Source organism: Apiospora phragmitis (genome assembly GCF_038363925.1).
Source record: "Apiospora phragmitis strain CBS 135458 chromosome Unknown utg000002l:1.0-5516284.0:1.0-5523493.0, whole genome shotgun sequence".
NCBI lineage: Eukaryota > Fungi > Ascomycota > Sordariomycetes > Amphisphaeriales > Apiosporaceae > Apiospora > Apiospora phragmitis.
This window is the reverse complement of record NW_027117400.1, coordinates 3,290,430-3,306,633: the sequence shown is the minus strand read 5'-3', so window position 1 is coordinate 3,306,633 and position 16,204 is coordinate 3,290,430. Positions and strand designations below refer to the sequence as shown.

General features: G+C 52.4%; 6 protein-coding genes across 6 annotated transcripts; 1 reads left to right on the top strand and 5 right to left on the bottom strand.

The window, feature by feature from the left end:
• Positions 1–6: 6 nt before the first annotated feature.
• On the top strand, positions 7–1,449 carry PG994_001806 (uncharacterized protein; the record flags this gene model as incomplete). Its single annotated transcript, XM_066853215.1, has 2 exons — positions 7–247; positions 344–1,449. The coding sequence occupies 2 exons, from the start codon at positions 7–9 to the stop codon at positions 1,447–1,449; spliced, it is 1,347 nt and encodes a 448-aa protein (XP_066721356.1).
• A 2,019-nt stretch (positions 1,450–3,468) lies between these two features.
• Positions 3,469–5,173, bottom strand: PG994_001805 (uncharacterized protein; the record flags this gene model as incomplete). Its single annotated transcript, XM_066853214.1, has 2 exons — positions 3,469–4,631; positions 4,675–5,173. The coding sequence occupies 2 exons, from the start codon at positions 5,171–5,173 to the stop codon at positions 3,469–3,471; spliced, it is 1,662 nt and encodes a 553-aa protein (XP_066721355.1).
• Positions 5,174–7,083: 1,910 nt separating this feature from the next.
• PG994_001804 (acetyl- hydrolase protein) lies at positions 7,084–8,782 on the bottom strand (the record flags this gene model as incomplete). The annotated part of the gene is made up of 3 exons (XM_066853213.1): positions 7,084–8,133; positions 8,196–8,333; positions 8,390–8,782. The coding sequence occupies 3 exons, from the start codon at positions 8,780–8,782 to the stop codon at positions 7,084–7,086; spliced, it is 1,581 nt and encodes a 526-aa protein (XP_066721354.1).
• Positions 8,783–10,048: 1,266 nt separating this feature from the next.
• PG994_001803 (uncharacterized protein) lies at positions 10,049–10,645 on the bottom strand (the record flags this gene model as incomplete). The annotated part of the gene is made up of 1 exon (XM_066853212.1): positions 10,049–10,645. One exon carries the CDS (start codon positions 10,643–10,645, stop codon positions 10,049–10,051), a length of 597 nt encoding a protein of 198 aa, XP_066721353.1.
• An 89-nt stretch (positions 10,646–10,734) lies between these two features.
• PG994_001802 (uncharacterized protein) lies at positions 10,735–11,013 on the bottom strand (the record flags this gene model as incomplete). The annotated part of the gene is made up of 1 exon (XM_066853211.1): positions 10,735–11,013. One exon carries the CDS (start codon positions 11,011–11,013, stop codon positions 10,735–10,737), a length of 279 nt encoding a protein of 92 aa, XP_066721352.1.
• A 3,251-nt stretch (positions 11,014–14,264) lies between these two features.
• Positions 14,265–15,770, bottom strand: PG994_001801 (uncharacterized protein; the record flags this gene model as incomplete). Its single annotated transcript, XM_066853210.1, has 1 exon — positions 14,265–15,770. The coding sequence occupies one exon, from the start codon at positions 15,768–15,770 to the stop codon at positions 14,265–14,267; it is 1,506 nt and encodes a 501-aa protein (XP_066721351.1).
• Between the last annotated feature and the right edge of the window lie 434 nt (positions 15,771–16,204).

The window sequence follows — 16,204 nt, the reverse complement described above, 5'->3', positions numbered from 1 at the left end:
TCCATCATGGCGATTCGTGGAACCTATCGACGATGGCCGCAAATCCTCGGTAGTGTCGCTATTCTTTATGTTATGGTGTATGCTTTACCGAGCCGGCTATGGCTCTTTGATCTCGGCGCATCGTACCTGAAGGTCTTGAAGTGGACACCCGGAGGCGGCAATGCCGGTCTCGGAAAAGGCCCGAGGATTGTGGTGTTTGGCGGAGGGGATGTCGCCACTCTCAATCAAGCGCCGGGTGACCTCGACGGTCAGAGTACATCTTGGACCGAGACACTTTGTCGAGAAGTATGAAGCGTGTACAGACTGAAGATTATGGCGATGGGACTAACATGAACACAGCTAGGCTGCGCATCTTATCTGTCTTACATCCCTCCTATTGACAAAGAAGGAGGATCGGCCGTATCCAATCTTGTCTATGAAATGACGTTGAACCGCACACTTGCTTCGAGAAACGCCACGTCCGGTGCCGCCTACGACTATAGCTGGTTGAGCACTCAGTACCCCACTCCTCTTCACCTACCCGATCTCCAACAGCAAGTCGATACATTTCTTGCCTCTGAACCCGCCGCCCATCCGACACAAGACACCCTCTGGGTATTCGATTTCGGCTTCTGGGACGTGTGGCGCCTGGCCGCCTTCCCGCAGGACATCTCATTCCAGCTGATCGAAGTGCTCGCATCCGTCATCTTCCAAGAGATCGACCTACTCTACCAAGCCTCCCGGGAGGGCAAGGCGGACCCCTACGCCAAACAGCCCGCGAAGTGGCGAGCCAGACGACGCATGCCAACCGCCTCGGACGAAGACGCCAGTAGCAGGCCGTTCCGGGTGCTCATCCCGCGCCTCTTCGACGTGTCCGTCACCCCGGGCTTCGAGACGGCGCGCTTCCGACCCCCGCCACCCCATACCCGGGCCGACGAGTCGCGCAACGCGGCCTATCTGACCAAGCACTGGGACAGCTGGATGGACGGGATGACGGAGCGTTGGCTGGCGATGAACACGCCGACCGTCGAGGTGGCGTCTACTAGTGCGCACTTGGAAGAAGACGACGATGATGAAAGCGACCCCAACATGCTACATGGGATCGGCTCGAGGCGGGAAGTCATCAACCCCAACGTATCTAAGTACCTGTTGGAACTTATAGCCGACCTACAGCTGAAAGACTCGGGGTTCGAGGACAGCAGGGGTATGGGAACGATGCCCGCAGACGAGGCGTTCGGTTATGTGGAGGAAGCCTGTCTGCGGCCGAACACCACCACAACAGCAGCAGCCTCCGGCACTATGGACGTGGTACCCTGCACAGAGGTTGAGGAGTATCTGTTCTGGGATGATTTTACTGTAGGCCCCCGGGCGATCCGCACCATCGGGGAACACGTCAAAGACCTCGTCGAACGGCACGTCGAGGTCGGAGCGCCATGGCTGAAGAAAGCTCATGTGCATTACCGCGACTAAGCGAGGAAGCCGGCCTCTAAACACCAAGATTTTATTTCAACACTATCAGCGAATATACGTTTCAGATACAGCGAAGATATTAATTAGTAATTAAGAGAAGTTAAGCTACTCCATGGCCTGCGGGTTATTTATTACCACTACTCACTGTAGACCTGCTCTATCAATACCATACGGGATCCCAGAAAGCATTAGCTTGACCCAATTAACATTAATGCGTTACCACTCCCGTAGCATGCATCGTGAGAAATCTTGTTCGCTGGGCTGGCAGCATCTATTATTCGAGTTTACCCCCATTTCTCCCCCTTTTTCTCTATTGCACGCCCGAACCAAAGCCCGCAACTGCATGGAGCCTCGCCATCACTAGCGAAGGGTCAAGCATAAGACATGATTAGCAGTTGCATGAGCGGGATGATTACAACAGGATAGCTGGGTGGGTGGCAACTACATTTGAACCGCTAAGGAAGGGGGAACAAAAAGTTTGGTGGAGGAGCTTGTTGCTGAACATACTGTCTTTTTTCGAGGAGGTGAATCAAGATTACTAGGCTCCTACCCACTTCAGACACCCGAACCATGAAGGTGCCACGGATTTGCTATGGCGAGATCCCACTGTGTATACGATTCCTCAGTCACCACCTCATACGGGATTTACTGTGGGGATACGTCCCACTGTGAAAGATTGGCTCATAGTGTATACAGAATACTCGCCACCACCGTGTTCGAAACCGCAACGTGGTTTCACTACAGATTTTGACCGCGTGACCAACCCGAGGAAGTGTATGCAGCAGTTTAACCACTCGACCAACCATAACAACGCCCACTGGGAAATTAAGTCTCTATTTAGGTACGTAAGCAACCCTCCAGCCCTTCTGTACAATGGCCGTCCCCCACCATCTGCCCCCCTATTGCTCGCTCACATTGCCTTCACTTACTTCCCTTCCTTCCAACCAAGCCATTGACTGACCGACCTGTTTAGTGGTAAGATAGCTTCTGATGTTTATTGTATCACTTCATATCACCTGTTTGTCCATCTACCTGAGATTGAGTTGCTCCCATGCTCTAGTACAGTTAATTGATGTCCTTCCTGCCCATCGAACTTTTCCCAACCGACTGAACATGAGCCACCTCAGCTCAACGGGCCTCGACGCCTTTTATTATTGCCATGCCTAGCACTGGTTCTATCAGTGCAGTGCTCATCTATATGCAGTTTGTTTATTATCCTGTGATACCAGTAGAGTAGGTACACAATTGTCCTTCTACGTTATTTGGAACTTGAGTCCGGTGTAAGCAGTGGTGAGGTGTGCCAGTTTGTCAAATATCCCATTGCCAGCCGTTCGGTTGGCAGTACACAAACTACGTGTATGTATCTAATTATCCAGCAGTGTATCGAGACACGATCATGAGGCCTAGTTCAAGGGCACCAGTGGAATAGGGGGAAGAAGGAATTATGGGTCCACCCAGGAATAGAGAAACCGTCAGCTCCGTGATCCGATGAAATAGATGCAATGGAGATGTGGCGATATAAGATGCTAATTGAATCGCTTCTTGATAATCTAGGTTGCGATGGGAGAGAGAGAGAGAGAGCAATCGACAGATTCCAATGTGCTAAAGGGGTACCGGGTGCGAACATGCACATTATCGGAGTGGGTATGGGACACCCTAGTGATAGATGGGCTTAACAGAAGAAGCGTTTCATGATACTGGGAGGAGTGTTTACCTATGCGCATGTCTTGCACTTCTCAACATGAAATGCATACACCTCGAATCCTGTATACCTCACCCGATGCATGATCCACTCGTTCTCAAGTCATAAAAAGTGTTGTGCATTTCTTTTCGGTGAGCGAGAGGCATACATAGGTAAGCAAGTACACATGTTCCACAGAATCGACGCCATAAGATTGGACAAAGGGCCAGGAGTTTCCAATGATTATATCAGATCATCCGTCTCTGTACGTCGAATCGAGTCCAGAGATGACTGAGCAAACTCATATTGGGCATTTTGCTAAACTACTCGTACAGAGGTCATGATCGCCGCTTATCGTCGCGCTTGAACAAGTCCCGCCACATCTCCCTCAGACCGTAATGAGGTGCCTTGGACTCGTACACCTCGGCGGTGTGGCCTTCGCGACCAAAGCGGTCCAGTATGCTCTTGGACTGTTTGCCCAAAGTCCCCAATGTAGATGCCGACGGCAGAGCAGCGCGGTCCTTGATAGCCTCCGCAAGCTGCGGGGCAATGTCAGCGTAGCAGTTGTTGAGCTCCCGCTCAAGGTTGAAGTAGGGCTTCTTGGCGAGCTCAGGTGCCATCAGGTTGTAGGATCGTGTGATGGTATTGAGGTTGGAGACGGCTAGCTCCATGTACGACTTCTCTACCTCGAGCCAGTCGGGATCACGGAACGGCGGAGGAAGAGGGTCCAGTTGCTGTCGCGGTTCGTTTGACGATGGGATTTGAGGGGAGGAGCTGGGATTCTGGGAGGCCGTTGTCGTCATCGACTCTGACGGTGCTTGCGGCGCTTGAGCAGCCACCACCGGATGCTCCATTTGACTGTCGGCGGCCAGCTCCGCCTCGAGCTGTTGGTGGATCTTGACCATGACGGGGTCCTCAGTCGAGTTGGTGGGGACGGAGATCTGATCAACATTGCGCTTCCGCGGATTATGTACCTCTTCCGCCAGGGCATAACGCCGAGCCTTGCGCATCTGATCTTCTAGGGACCCACCTTTGCTGGCGATTATCCGGGCAGCATGGCGTTTCCAGTCATTCCGCAGCCGGGTGCGAAAGGTGTGCGCCGTCTTGAGGAGCTCCTGCTGCTTCTCAATCCACGGCGGTACCAGATCCTGTCGCTGAATCATCTTGTTCATGATGTATTCCGTCGTATCCACGAACGGGTTGTCTGCCCGGTTATCTCGTTCGACACCTTTGCCCCGTGGGATGTTCTTGAACTGTCCTCGCGCAATTGCACTTTCGATCCGCTCGTTCGCCAACGACGCCAGCCCCGTCAGGGTGTTGGGCACCGCCCGCGCTTCCGGCCGAAACCGTTCTCGGAACTCCCTCCGCCGGGCCTCCTTGTCCTTCTCATTCAAAGCATTCTCGGAGAGGCCGAGGCCGGTGTAGGCGCTGGCCTTCTCGCGGGCGCTTGCAGCGCGCTGACCGGGACTCGACTTAGCTTCCCGCCGTAAGCGAAAATCGACTGGTTTCAGATCGGGAAGCTTCGGTTTGCCCCCGCAGCTCACGACTGAGCGGTTTGTGGGCGTCGTTGAGCATGCGCAGCACCGCATCCTCGGTCGATTCCTCGCCAGTCCACGCTGGGCTGGCGGCTGCAAAGCGTGATCCCGAGCCAGCGGCGCTCGGCATTTCTGCCTCCGCAAAGGCGGACGCATATTCTGACCGAAACTCGGCGTCCTTCACCCTCGCAAATAAGCGCTCCTTGAGCTCCTCGGAGAAGCCGGCGTCTTCGACCGCGCGGCGGCCAGCTCGTCCCCCAGTGAGCAGGGCTTCTTCGGTGGCTTCTTCGAGTCGCCGAGACATGGGCCCGGGCTCGGGCTTAGTGGAATCGGCATCCTTTCCTGAGGGTTTTGCGTCTTCGTCGGGCTTGTGCGCATTGGCGGCGCTCGAGGAGTGGCGATTCCAACGATTACGGGGATTGCCACCAATGCTGCACCGCGCCTCTTGCCGGAGCAAGGCGACGGCGCATCTTGAGCACGTGTATGGTACAGTGGCTTTGCCAGGCATCTTGTTCGTTCAAGTAACTACCCCAATACTGTACAGCATCTTCTCCTGAATTCCTGTAGAAGACGCACCTTCAACTTAAGGAAGTTGATGTGGCAAAGTTCAGTCGCAGCTCGGAGTTAAGCGATAAGATATTTAGATAATGGTAGAGTGTCGATGACGCCGATCAATTGGAAGGCCGCGCCTGGAGCTTAGGTGGGGTTGAGCCCGCTCCATCATTTTGCGCCTCCTCGCCGACAACAACAACAACATCAACATCCATCTTGGTTCCGTCTATTGAAACAGGTGATATTTCTTCATGACTCAATTCATGGGATTCCAAGGTTTCGATGGGCATGGTTTATATGATCTGTTAACCTAATGTTGCAATTGGATCTTGGGACGTCGTACGCAGCGGGTGTTGGCTGATACAGCAATACCTGACTAGCCCCTGAGCAGTTACTTACTTAGATGAAGCGAAGTGGGTGACCCAACTTGCATCTGCTTCGGCTCTTATGGTTCTACAAGTAACCGCAATGCGGTGGCTCCAACCACTCTTTACCTGTCCAACAACTGTGCAATGGCCTAGTCATGGTCCTATCGAAGCCGTATAGTTTGGGTGAACCTGACGGTATCTGCACATAAAGATGACTGTGTAAGCCCATATAACTCATAGAGAGCACAGTGAGTATGCTCATGATATACCAAGATACGATTGAATACATACCACAGCCTAAGTACGATGTTTGCGAGATGATCTCGAGCTTGGGTTACCTGACTCGGTTGCCAGTCGTCATAGTAAAGTATCTTAAGGCTCATTGACCAAGGTAAAGTGGTGCGCCTAGATTAACTACGCATGTTGCTTGTTTCTGAAGACCCGTCACCACGCACATATTAAGGTTTACTTAAAGAAGCAGATACCCGAAGTTATGAAGTCGAGCATCTCCAGCATTCTAGTGTCCCCTTCCATTGGGGTCCAGTTTAACCAGAGCTGAAGTCACTATGTCGAAAGCTGTCATGAGTAGATGTGTCTTTTGGTGAACCCCATTGGCGCTGACAACATTAGTTCCAACCAGAGAGTACCGTAGAATAGATCCAAACTCCCTATTCTTGGTTTTTCGGCGTCCAAACCTACATTCGCTTTACTGAGTTTCAAAGAAAGAATACGCCAGCCGCCTACTTGCCGTGGTAGCAAAACCATGGCAGTCCAAGACGATTACAACGACCCCCGGAAAGAAGCTTCTACAGAAGTCTGGAACACACGAAGGATCCAGACGGCATAGAAGAAGAGCGTGGCGCTTGCGAAACCGCTACTGTCCTTAATTTGAGGTCATATTTCAATTCTTACTCCGGTGACGATCATCATAACAGCCATCATCGCGAGCCGCTCCTAACACAGACCGTCTCGCCATCGCCCCCTGTTTATTACCAGCAACCTGTTCCGACACGCGCCTCGAGGATCCTCTCCAAAGCTTATGGGTGCGTCAACCGAATTTGTCATCGACCGCGGCGTAGGTAAGTCTGGACAATTCTTGTTCTAGCGGTCTTATGTCGATACATTTCACACGAGCAGAGAACAGAGGACTAATTCCAAGCCCATCAACTAGACAGCTCCGGCCCCGCCAAGCATCGTTCGCTGATGACCTTAGGCACACGATATGATGGACAAAACCTATAAATTCCAAGGAGGGTTTAGTAGAGTAAAGTTCAGTGGGTTTCTGTCTTGTAATTGGTTTAGTTAAGGCTGGTATTCTAGTCTCATAACGGTCGTTTACGCAATACTCATGTAGAAGTTAATTTATTTTACTCTATTAGGGTCAGATATCCAATATGTCAATAGTAATAAGTTATATACAAGTCGTACCCAAAAGATCTATACCAGATCCAAGCGATATTACGCAAGCTCACCATGAGTGGCTTTTTGACAGATTGATTTACCATGCCTTAATCTTCTTCATGCTGCCTTCTTCCGAAAGGGCCTTGTGCATATCGAAGGAGTTCCAGAGCAGGTGAGGCTCGTGGCCCATACCTTTCTTGAGGCATTCGAACTCGGCCTTGTCAAAGTAGCCCTTCAGGATAGGCTTGTAATCATCGTGTGCGCACTTGTCAATGATGACACGGGCTCTCTCCTTAGGCGACAAGCCGCGTACATCAGCCAGACCGGTCTCGGTCACAATGACATCCAAGTCATGCTCCGTCTGGTCAACGTGGGTACACATGGGCACGATGCAGCTGACTCCATGCGGGTCGGTCTTGGTTGGCCGCGTCGAGGGCGTGTGCATGATACTGTACTTGGAGTTTCGCAAGAAATCGGCTGATCCACCAAGACCGTTCAGCATGCGGCTGCCCATGACACAAGTGCTATTGGCGTGTGCGTAGATGTCGACCTCAACAGGAGTGTTCATGCCAATACAACCAAGACGGCGAATGATCTCGGGCGAGTTAGACACCTGCTGAGATCGCAGCAGCAGTTTGTTGTGGTACTGCTCCCAGTTATCGTAGAAGCGCTTGAAGCCGTCGGGTGAGAAGCGAATGGACGTAGCCGTAGCAAAGTCAAGTCTTCCGGAATCGAACAGGTCAAGGAAAGTGTCCTGAATGACTTCAGTCCACACCTTCAAGTTCCAGAAGTTGACTTCACTCAGGCCTCCAATAACGGCGTTGGCAATGTTGCCAATACCGGACTGGATAGGGAGCAGCGACTTGGGCATTCGGCCATGCGTAACTTCATGCTCCAGGAACTCGATAAGATGGCCGGCAATCGCCTTAGATCCGTCATCAGCCGGGGTGTTTGGTGCTGTCACATCTTGGTAGTCGGACTCGATGACACCGACGACCTTCTCGGGGTCAATGGGGATGGAGGTGGAGCCGATTCGGTCTTCGACTTCCATAACGAGGTAGGGTTTCCGGCGCGGCGGCAGATCTGTCATGGTGATATCATGAAGACCCTCGAAGTTCGGGATCGCTGTGTTGACTTCAATGATGATCTGTTGGCCGTTCAGTTAGTTCTTCGCAATGCAGATCGCATAAGTCATTAGGTTGCCCATACCTTATCGGACATCTGCACCAATTCTGGTGTGGCACCAACGGAAGCACCGGGAACAATTGAACCGTCTTCCTTGATGGCGCTTGCCTCTACTACGGTAACGTCGAGGTTCTTGTTTGGCCTGTCCTTCGTGTAAAATCCCTGAGAGCCACATTAGCTTTCCACAACGACAGAAATGATGGCGCACTGCGACTCACGTAGACCAAATCCGACGGGAACATGGACAGATGCTTGTCGAAAAAGTTGATGCGCCCCTCGTTAATACCCTTGGAAATCGACTTTCCGACTTGATGAGGGGCTCGTCGGTCAATCATGTCGAGCCCAGCCCAACGGTTCTCGGTCTCAGCACCCGAAGAGGCGCCAACAAAGAGCGAGTAGCGTAGCTGGCCCTGCAGGCTGTTCTTCTCTACGTGGTCGGCCAGAAAAGTAGGCATCTTCTTAGGGTAACCAACACCGGTGAAACCAGACCAGCCGACGTACGCGCCATTGGGGAAGTGATGGAGGAGATCGTCAGGCCGGCACAGCTTCTTCAGCATGGACGGTCGTCGGATTCGCGACTTGAGCGCCGCCGAGGCTACGGGCGAAGCCATGGTGATGTATGTGAGAATAAAAACAAGAAGAAAAGAAAAGGAGTGGAGAGTGTATTGGCTGGTTTGTTCGCGGTCGCTAGGATTCCTCAAGAGAGCATGCCAAGGTGAGAATCCCCATGGGGTAGAAGATGAGGAAGACGATACAGGAAAGAGAAATGGGAAGAAGGAAAGCGACGTCGGTCAATTTCAAGGGCAAAGTAATCATACTATCACCTCCACATCTCCACCTGCATCAAGCGGAAAGAGCGACGAACATCCTGTCGTGCGTACTGTACTTGCTGCTTAGGCGTGCAGGCGTGTTGCGTGTGTCATGCCATTTTGGATGGTGGGGCTCTCGCTCCTCGCTCCCAGGCTGCCAGGAGGAGATAATGCATCCAAGACAGCACCGTCTTTCCGAGCTTCCACCGTAGCCGTTAGCTGCCTGACGATCAATTGTGAGCATCGTCTTGACTGTTAAAGGCCCTTTGAGGACCCTGGAGCTTTGGGCCTCTTGGATAGTATCCGTATAATGTTAGGCACCCCGTTTCCTGAGTCAATTGAGCTTTTTGTCCTCTGTTTTGAAGCTCATCCCTCGATGGCATTCGGTGTACGGTACCTGAATGACGTAAATGGCGGGAGGGCACAGTAGCTTCGTCGCCATGTCTACCTCATCCAGACGCGAACAGGGTCCAGCTATGAGGCTCCACCGAATTGGCTCTCTCGGCCCGAGCACCTCCTTTTCGTCCGGCGATCCCTTTGGAGGTCAGACACACCTAACCTAGGTACTCTAAACTTGTCATAAAACGGGAACGACATGGAATAGGCATGGAACTACTGCTGACTAGGTCGATCACTTGATACAAGGAGCGGGAAGGGTCCGTAGGAGAAAAGACTGGATCGAATAAACATGCGGAATAACTATCCATTAGCCGTAAACTGGAATAAACGTCCGCCAACGCCTTGAACGTACACTTGATATGGAATCAACGTCATTTCGATATCAGGCGTGTATTAGACGTCCACGAGAGATTATTCCGTACGTATACGCCAGTAGAATTGAACTGCAGGTCAATGGTTTATTTATACCAACCAGCTTAGCATCTACGGATGTGGGGGTTACCCTTTTCTTATTCGTGGCTCATTCGCCGTGCAACAGAGAGCGATCTATCCTAGGCCGTAGAGTTCTACATGGAGATGACCACATATCGACTGCCAACGCATACTCATGACAACTCATGACAACCCTGTGACCTTTGGGGTTTTGTCCTAACCCACTCCGACAAGCTCTCATTTACGCTTCTTTTCGAGAGAGCGGATTCCTCTCTTCAGTCGATTCTGCTTTCTTGCCATCTCGACCAGCATTCCCGTGAAAAAGCCTTGCTGTTTGGCGATCGCGGCTTGTTGTTTGGCGATCGCGGCTTGTTGTTTGGCGATCGTGGCTTGTTGTTTGGCAAGCGTGGATGCTTGTGCCTCAACTGTGCCCATATCGGCATCTAGCTCGCGATACATGGCCTTGAGGGAGTCGATATCCAAATCTTGGGTCTCGTCATCGCTCTCCGACTCATGGTCTTCCTCTTTGACGAATGAGGCGTTGGAAGGCGCAACCGGGGCAGGGGCAACCGGGGCAGGAGTTGTGGCAGATGGGACGGGATCCGGGCCGCGAATCCGGGCCGTATTCTGAGCTGTATCATATGTCAGTCCTGCCTTCCTATCGAGGTATCGGGTCTGGTTCTTACCAAAGACAAGACGGGGGCTTCGCATGATTTCGCCATCAACTCTTCCCTCAATGCTTCGCAACCGGTCCAATTCTGGGGTTGTAGGAGCCGGATTGGCAGCAGTCGCAAAGTGGTCTCTGTTGTAGTAGGCCCAGTCATCGATCAACATTCCCAGGCGAGTCTTCGCCGGAGGCAGCTGGTTAGAGAGAAAAACGTTGAATCCTCGAGCCCGCAGGACATCCGCGACCAGGCGCTTGATCAGGTGACACTCTTCCGAACTGGCCACCTCTTCTCCAGCCACAAGCGGCCAACGATAGCCCAGAACCACGCGATGTGCTTGAGAGGCTTGAAAGCACGAAGGAGGCCGAACAAGACGATCAAAAGGCGTTCAACAATCTGCTGAGGATCAGGACCAGGAGTGACAAAGCCCGAGTCGTGACGGTAGACCAGAACATCGTGTTTAGCGAGAACCTTCTGGCCAAGCTCGATATCTGAGCTTCTGTAAGCCATCCACCACGGGAGAGTTTCCTCGGCCATGGTGTGTGTATTGCTACCAGTACAGATTAGCTTGGATTATGGGAAACAACGAAACATGATGCAGAAAAATACTTACACCTGTCGACGGGTGGCCTGCGGTGGTGATGTTGGTCTAGAGATTGGGGGAGAATGAACGAAGAGACTTGCTTGATCAGAAAAATTGGGCAGGTAGTACTGCTGTGTATTTACCTAGGTAATCAGGCCTTGCGATCACAACCACACCCTTACCTCACTTTTAGTTCATATTCACTTTATTTTTATTAAATAAAGCAAGAGTTTCTTATTACTTGAAAATATTATAAGCTATGCTACTTGTACTTATTACACTTTTAACGACATATGGTGCATCTAGACAGTGGACTAATCGCCTAGATGGCCATAGTCTCCCAGGGGGTACAGGATGGTGCATCTTTACAGTGGAATAATCGCCTAGATGACCATTAATGGTTTCCCAGGGGGTACAGGTGATGTCTGCTACCGTCCTCTCCGGGAGTGCTAACCTAGAAATATTATCCATATGTCATGTCGATTGCCTTCCGTATTCAGTGCTAGCTTCCCCTGGGTAGAGACGATCCTACTGATGTGTGTATGTTTGAGTGTGTTCTTGAAATTTGTCACCTCCTACCGTGAGTCCCACCCCCCTTTTGCCGCTGCCATGCTCGCTCTCGTCGTGTTCCTCCTGTCCTTCCTCGATCAGCTTCTCTATTAGATAGTCCCAGTTTAAATGTATAGTCCAAGTACTCGTTTCACCCTCCTTGATCTTATTAGACCTGGGTGAATAATAATAGCACCCTCTCCCGCGAGCTTATAGGGAAAGGGATAGGAAGAAGAAGAAGAAAAACATATGCGCATTTATTAATAAAAAATAGAGAAGAAAACGGGGAGAAAGAAAAATAAAAGTAGGTGTGCCGTGGCATTAGTTGAATCCATGCTATCGCTAAGCCTTTTGGTGTTGGTAGGTTGGATCGAACTTGAAGCCTGCCGAGGGGGGAATCACCAAGCCCTTGTCGTGACCGGCAGGTTATCCAAGCCCGCATCGTCTACCGATGGAAGCGCTCGCACCAACTACACCAGTCAACCACCTTGTTTATTGAAAAATTAAGCATTAATTTAGATACTTAACCTGTCCTACTCCCCTCAAGGCTTTTGGATTGGTCGTGCCTCACCGCCTCCCCCTATTGCTCGGCTTTGCCCGCACTTCCATTATCCTTTCAATGCATCAATGTGCTAACTGGCCTAGCCCTAAGCAAAACACATTGGTATCAGCATTTATTACTGAGGTATGCTATCTATTTATAGGTGTGCATCTTGGCCTGGCCAATTATGGCGAGCGGACAACGGAAGCAATCATGTGAAGCTGCCCATCAGGAGTTGACCTTGACTGGGAACTGCGAATTCAAGTTCCCCGAAGCAAGTCTCTCTCACTTGTGTTGCCCCTGGCATCCAACTCAGTTAGACGACGGTTCAGCCTGGTAGTCCTCCTCCTCTCCATCATCCTCATCTTCCATGTCACCTTCCACAGCTTCTCCGACTTCATCTTGTGCATTAGCTGTCTTTCGGAGTCTGCACCATCCGACTTGCTCTTGTAACCGATGGCGTCTGTGGCTTGATCTACGAAGATCGCGCTCAATTGCTTTGATATGGAGCTTCAAAAAGAATACCAGGCGGAGTTTGGCCCTGTTGGCTCTCTTATCGCGAAAAGCCGGACTCGAAGATTGCCCGGAAGAGGGTCCAAGTAGAGTAGTAGTGGTGGGAGCAGCTTGGCTGTTGGCGGCAGCAGCCATGTTCTGGACTGGTCCAGCGTTGTCTTGGTTCTGGCCTACATATTATTCGTCAATTAGTTCGAGTTGCCTTCTGACCAAGGATTATGGTGCTACGAAGCTCTTACCTGTGTTCTCGAGAGTGAAGCCTGAGTTCACCATGGCCTGGGACTCCTGTGAAGTCTGAGGCTGCGCCATCTCATATCCTGCGACCCTGTCAGTCTCGGCAATGGGCAATGCAAAAGTACCAGAATGGTGGTTGAGAAATGTGACATACCAAACTGCTAGGTTCCGATGATTGTTAGCTGGCGGATCTTGCTTGCGATGGCGTTTGAGAGAACTTGCTCCATGTGGTTTTGCTTCCAATAAGTCAAACTAATGCATTCAAGCAGGATGTCCTTCAAAAGTGGTGAATGAATACATTGCGAGGGTAAGGTGAAGGTGACAATAACTATTGGTGTAAGGGCTGACATGTTGATGACTATCTTGACGCCCACTGGTATCCGCTCCGTGTACAGCTGAGGTTAACAGCGTAATGAGCTCACAGTTATAAGGGCCAGGGACGCGCATCTTGAGAACGGAGATCTATTCATGATACCCTTGTCATTCGCAGTACATTATTGTTGATACTGCTAATTTGAGACCCGACCTAGTAAGGCTGCTGGTGAAGGATGACGAGTACTTCAGGATGCACCAGGAATTACGGCTTCAAAATCCCCATGATTGCTCACGTTCCCCCTCGAGGATGTGAAGGTCTTCCTCGAGAACGCGGCGGCATTCGTCGAAATCGCGAATCTCTGCCTTTATTTGCTCCACCTTAGCAATGCACTCGAGTATGTTCAGACGTTGGTAGGATTCAGGAGACTGAGCAGGATCGTCTTCCTCACGTGGTACTTCGTTAAGCTCCGTGTTCATCAATGGCCCAGGGGTTGGAGAGTTCGGGGAAGTGGCAGGGTCACTTGTGTCCTCTTGTGCCGTGGAATTCTTCACGGGAGTTGTTTTCCCCGAATAGGGGGGGAAAAAAAACTTGTTGTTCGGATGGTGTGAAGTTAGAGTCCCAATGGGAACACTTCACACACGGGATCAGCGAAGGAAAGTCTCAAGCGTGCACCTGGGAGCTCTACGCAATCCGTCATCCATACCACTCGACCACCCTTGAAAGAAAAGCCAGTTAATTAGGATATGTACATACCCTCCCCCCCTATGGCACAATTTTGTTGTCCCCCGCCCCCCTATTGTTGCCACTCACCCACCCTCCCATCCTGCCTCTTACACAGTAACCCTTCCAGTTGAAAAACGAGCATAGCACGACTTTTCCACCAAGCAAGTGATACAGGATCAAATAAAATAGATTTCAATCTATAGGCATGCCTCCCATCGTACACACATGCCGGCTGTTTCCCGACAACACCGGCAAGACCTCAGCTAGAACAGATAGTACTATTAACCAACCGACATCTCATCCCATACCCCACAGCCAATCATACACTCTCACAACTTGCTCTTCCCCCATGTCTTGCCCGTCTCGTCCTTATAGGAAGCCAGCACATTCCTCTTGCTATCCCCACCGTGCTCGACCTGAACCGGGCCCTCGAAGATGGTCGCACCGGCCCTCTCCCGCCGGTCCTTGGCGTCGACGTAGTCGCGCTCGGCCTCGCCGACGTACAGCTGGCGGGGCCGCCAGATCTTGACGCCGCCCGGGCTCAGCATCATCTGGCGCCAGTGGGCGAGCCAGCCGACGCAGCGGGGCACGGCGAACAGGACCGGGTAGAAGTCCAAGGGGAAGCCCATGGCTTGGTAGATGAGCCCCGAGTAGAAGTCGACGTTGGGGTACAGGTTGCGCTTGCGCATGAACTCGGACTTGCGGGCGTAATCGGCCAGCGTCAGCGCCGTGTCCAGCAGCTTGTTGCGGCCCGTGACCTTGAACACCTCCTCGGCCAGCTCGCGGATCGCCGTCGAGCGCGGGTCCACATTCTTGTAGACGCGGTGGCCAAACCCGACGAGCACACGCTCGCGCTTCTCCACCTTTTCCATGAACGAGGGCACGTTCTCGGGGGACCCGATCTCGATGAGCATCCGGATCGCCGACTCGGACGCGCCACCGTGCGAGGGCCCATACAACGCGGCGCACGCGGCCGCCACCACGCTGTAGGGGTCGACGAGAGAGCTGCCGACCTGCAGGACGGTGGCGGTGGAGCAGTTGACCTCGTGGTCGGCGTGCAAGATGAAGAGCGCGTCCAGCGCCTTCTCCAGAACCGGGTGAGGTTGATACTGATGGCCCGACAGGTTGTCCAGCAGATACAGGAAGTTGCCGGTGTACGACAGGCCCTGCGCAGGGCGGTTGAAGGGGCGGCCTTGGCGCATCCGGTACGCAGCCGCGGCCAGGGTGGGCGCTTTCCCGATGATGCGCAGGATCTGCTTGTCCAGGACCTCGAGGGCGCGGGGGTCGCCGAACGCGGCGTTGGTGTAGAGCTTCTGGCCCGCGAGCGAGGGGTTGGCCTCGGGGGCGAAGGCGCCCAGGGTGGCGAAGGCCGAGGTCAGCATGGACATGGGGTGGGAGTCGTAGCGGAAGGACTTGAACATGTCCTCGATGTCCGTGTGGACGTAGGTGTGGTGCATGACCTCGTCCTGCCAGCGGCCGCACTGGGCGTTGGTCGGCAGGTCGCCGTACAGCAGCAGGTAGGCCGTCTCGAGGAAGTTGCTCTTCTTGACCAGCTGCTGGATGGGGTAGCCGCGGTAGCGCAGGATGCCCTCCTGGCCGTTGATGTAGGTGATCCTGCTGTGAACGACGGCCGTGTTCATGTAGGCCGGGTCGAAGACGCGCAGGCCCTGGTCTGTCTCATCTTCCTTGCGATCATTGGGGCCGGGCTGGGCGCTGATCTTCTTGAAGTCGGTGGCGAGCACCGAGTTGTCCTTGATGGGGACCTCGTAGGTCTTGCCTGTCCGGTTGTCGACGACCGTCAGGGACTGACGGGTCGCCTTAGTGACTGTAACCATTGGGCCGTGGGAACTATCCTATCTTACACACGAATAAAGTACAAAGAATCCAAGACCGCAGGTAGTTTCCACTTCCGTAATGGAGATGTAAGAAGGTCTCTTTTCTCTTAAATGTGAAAAGAAGACAGTCGTAAGCTGATGATATTGAGTTGGGAGGATTGCGTGAGGATGAGGATGAAGCTACGATGCCTCGGTATCAGGGATGCCAATCTTACCGTATTGGGCTAGCGCACATGCTTATCCGACCGGGCCCATGTGCTTCATGCCGGATAACAACGGGACTTGGTGACGGGTACCACGATGCGATGCGATGTGATCCTAGGTTTGTCTATCTTAGATACTACTTGCTGGACGTACATATATCCAGAAAATAGGCGAAGAGAAAGCAGCCAATCAATTCAGCCAAACCATCCATCTGCTTTGAGTTGGGTTGA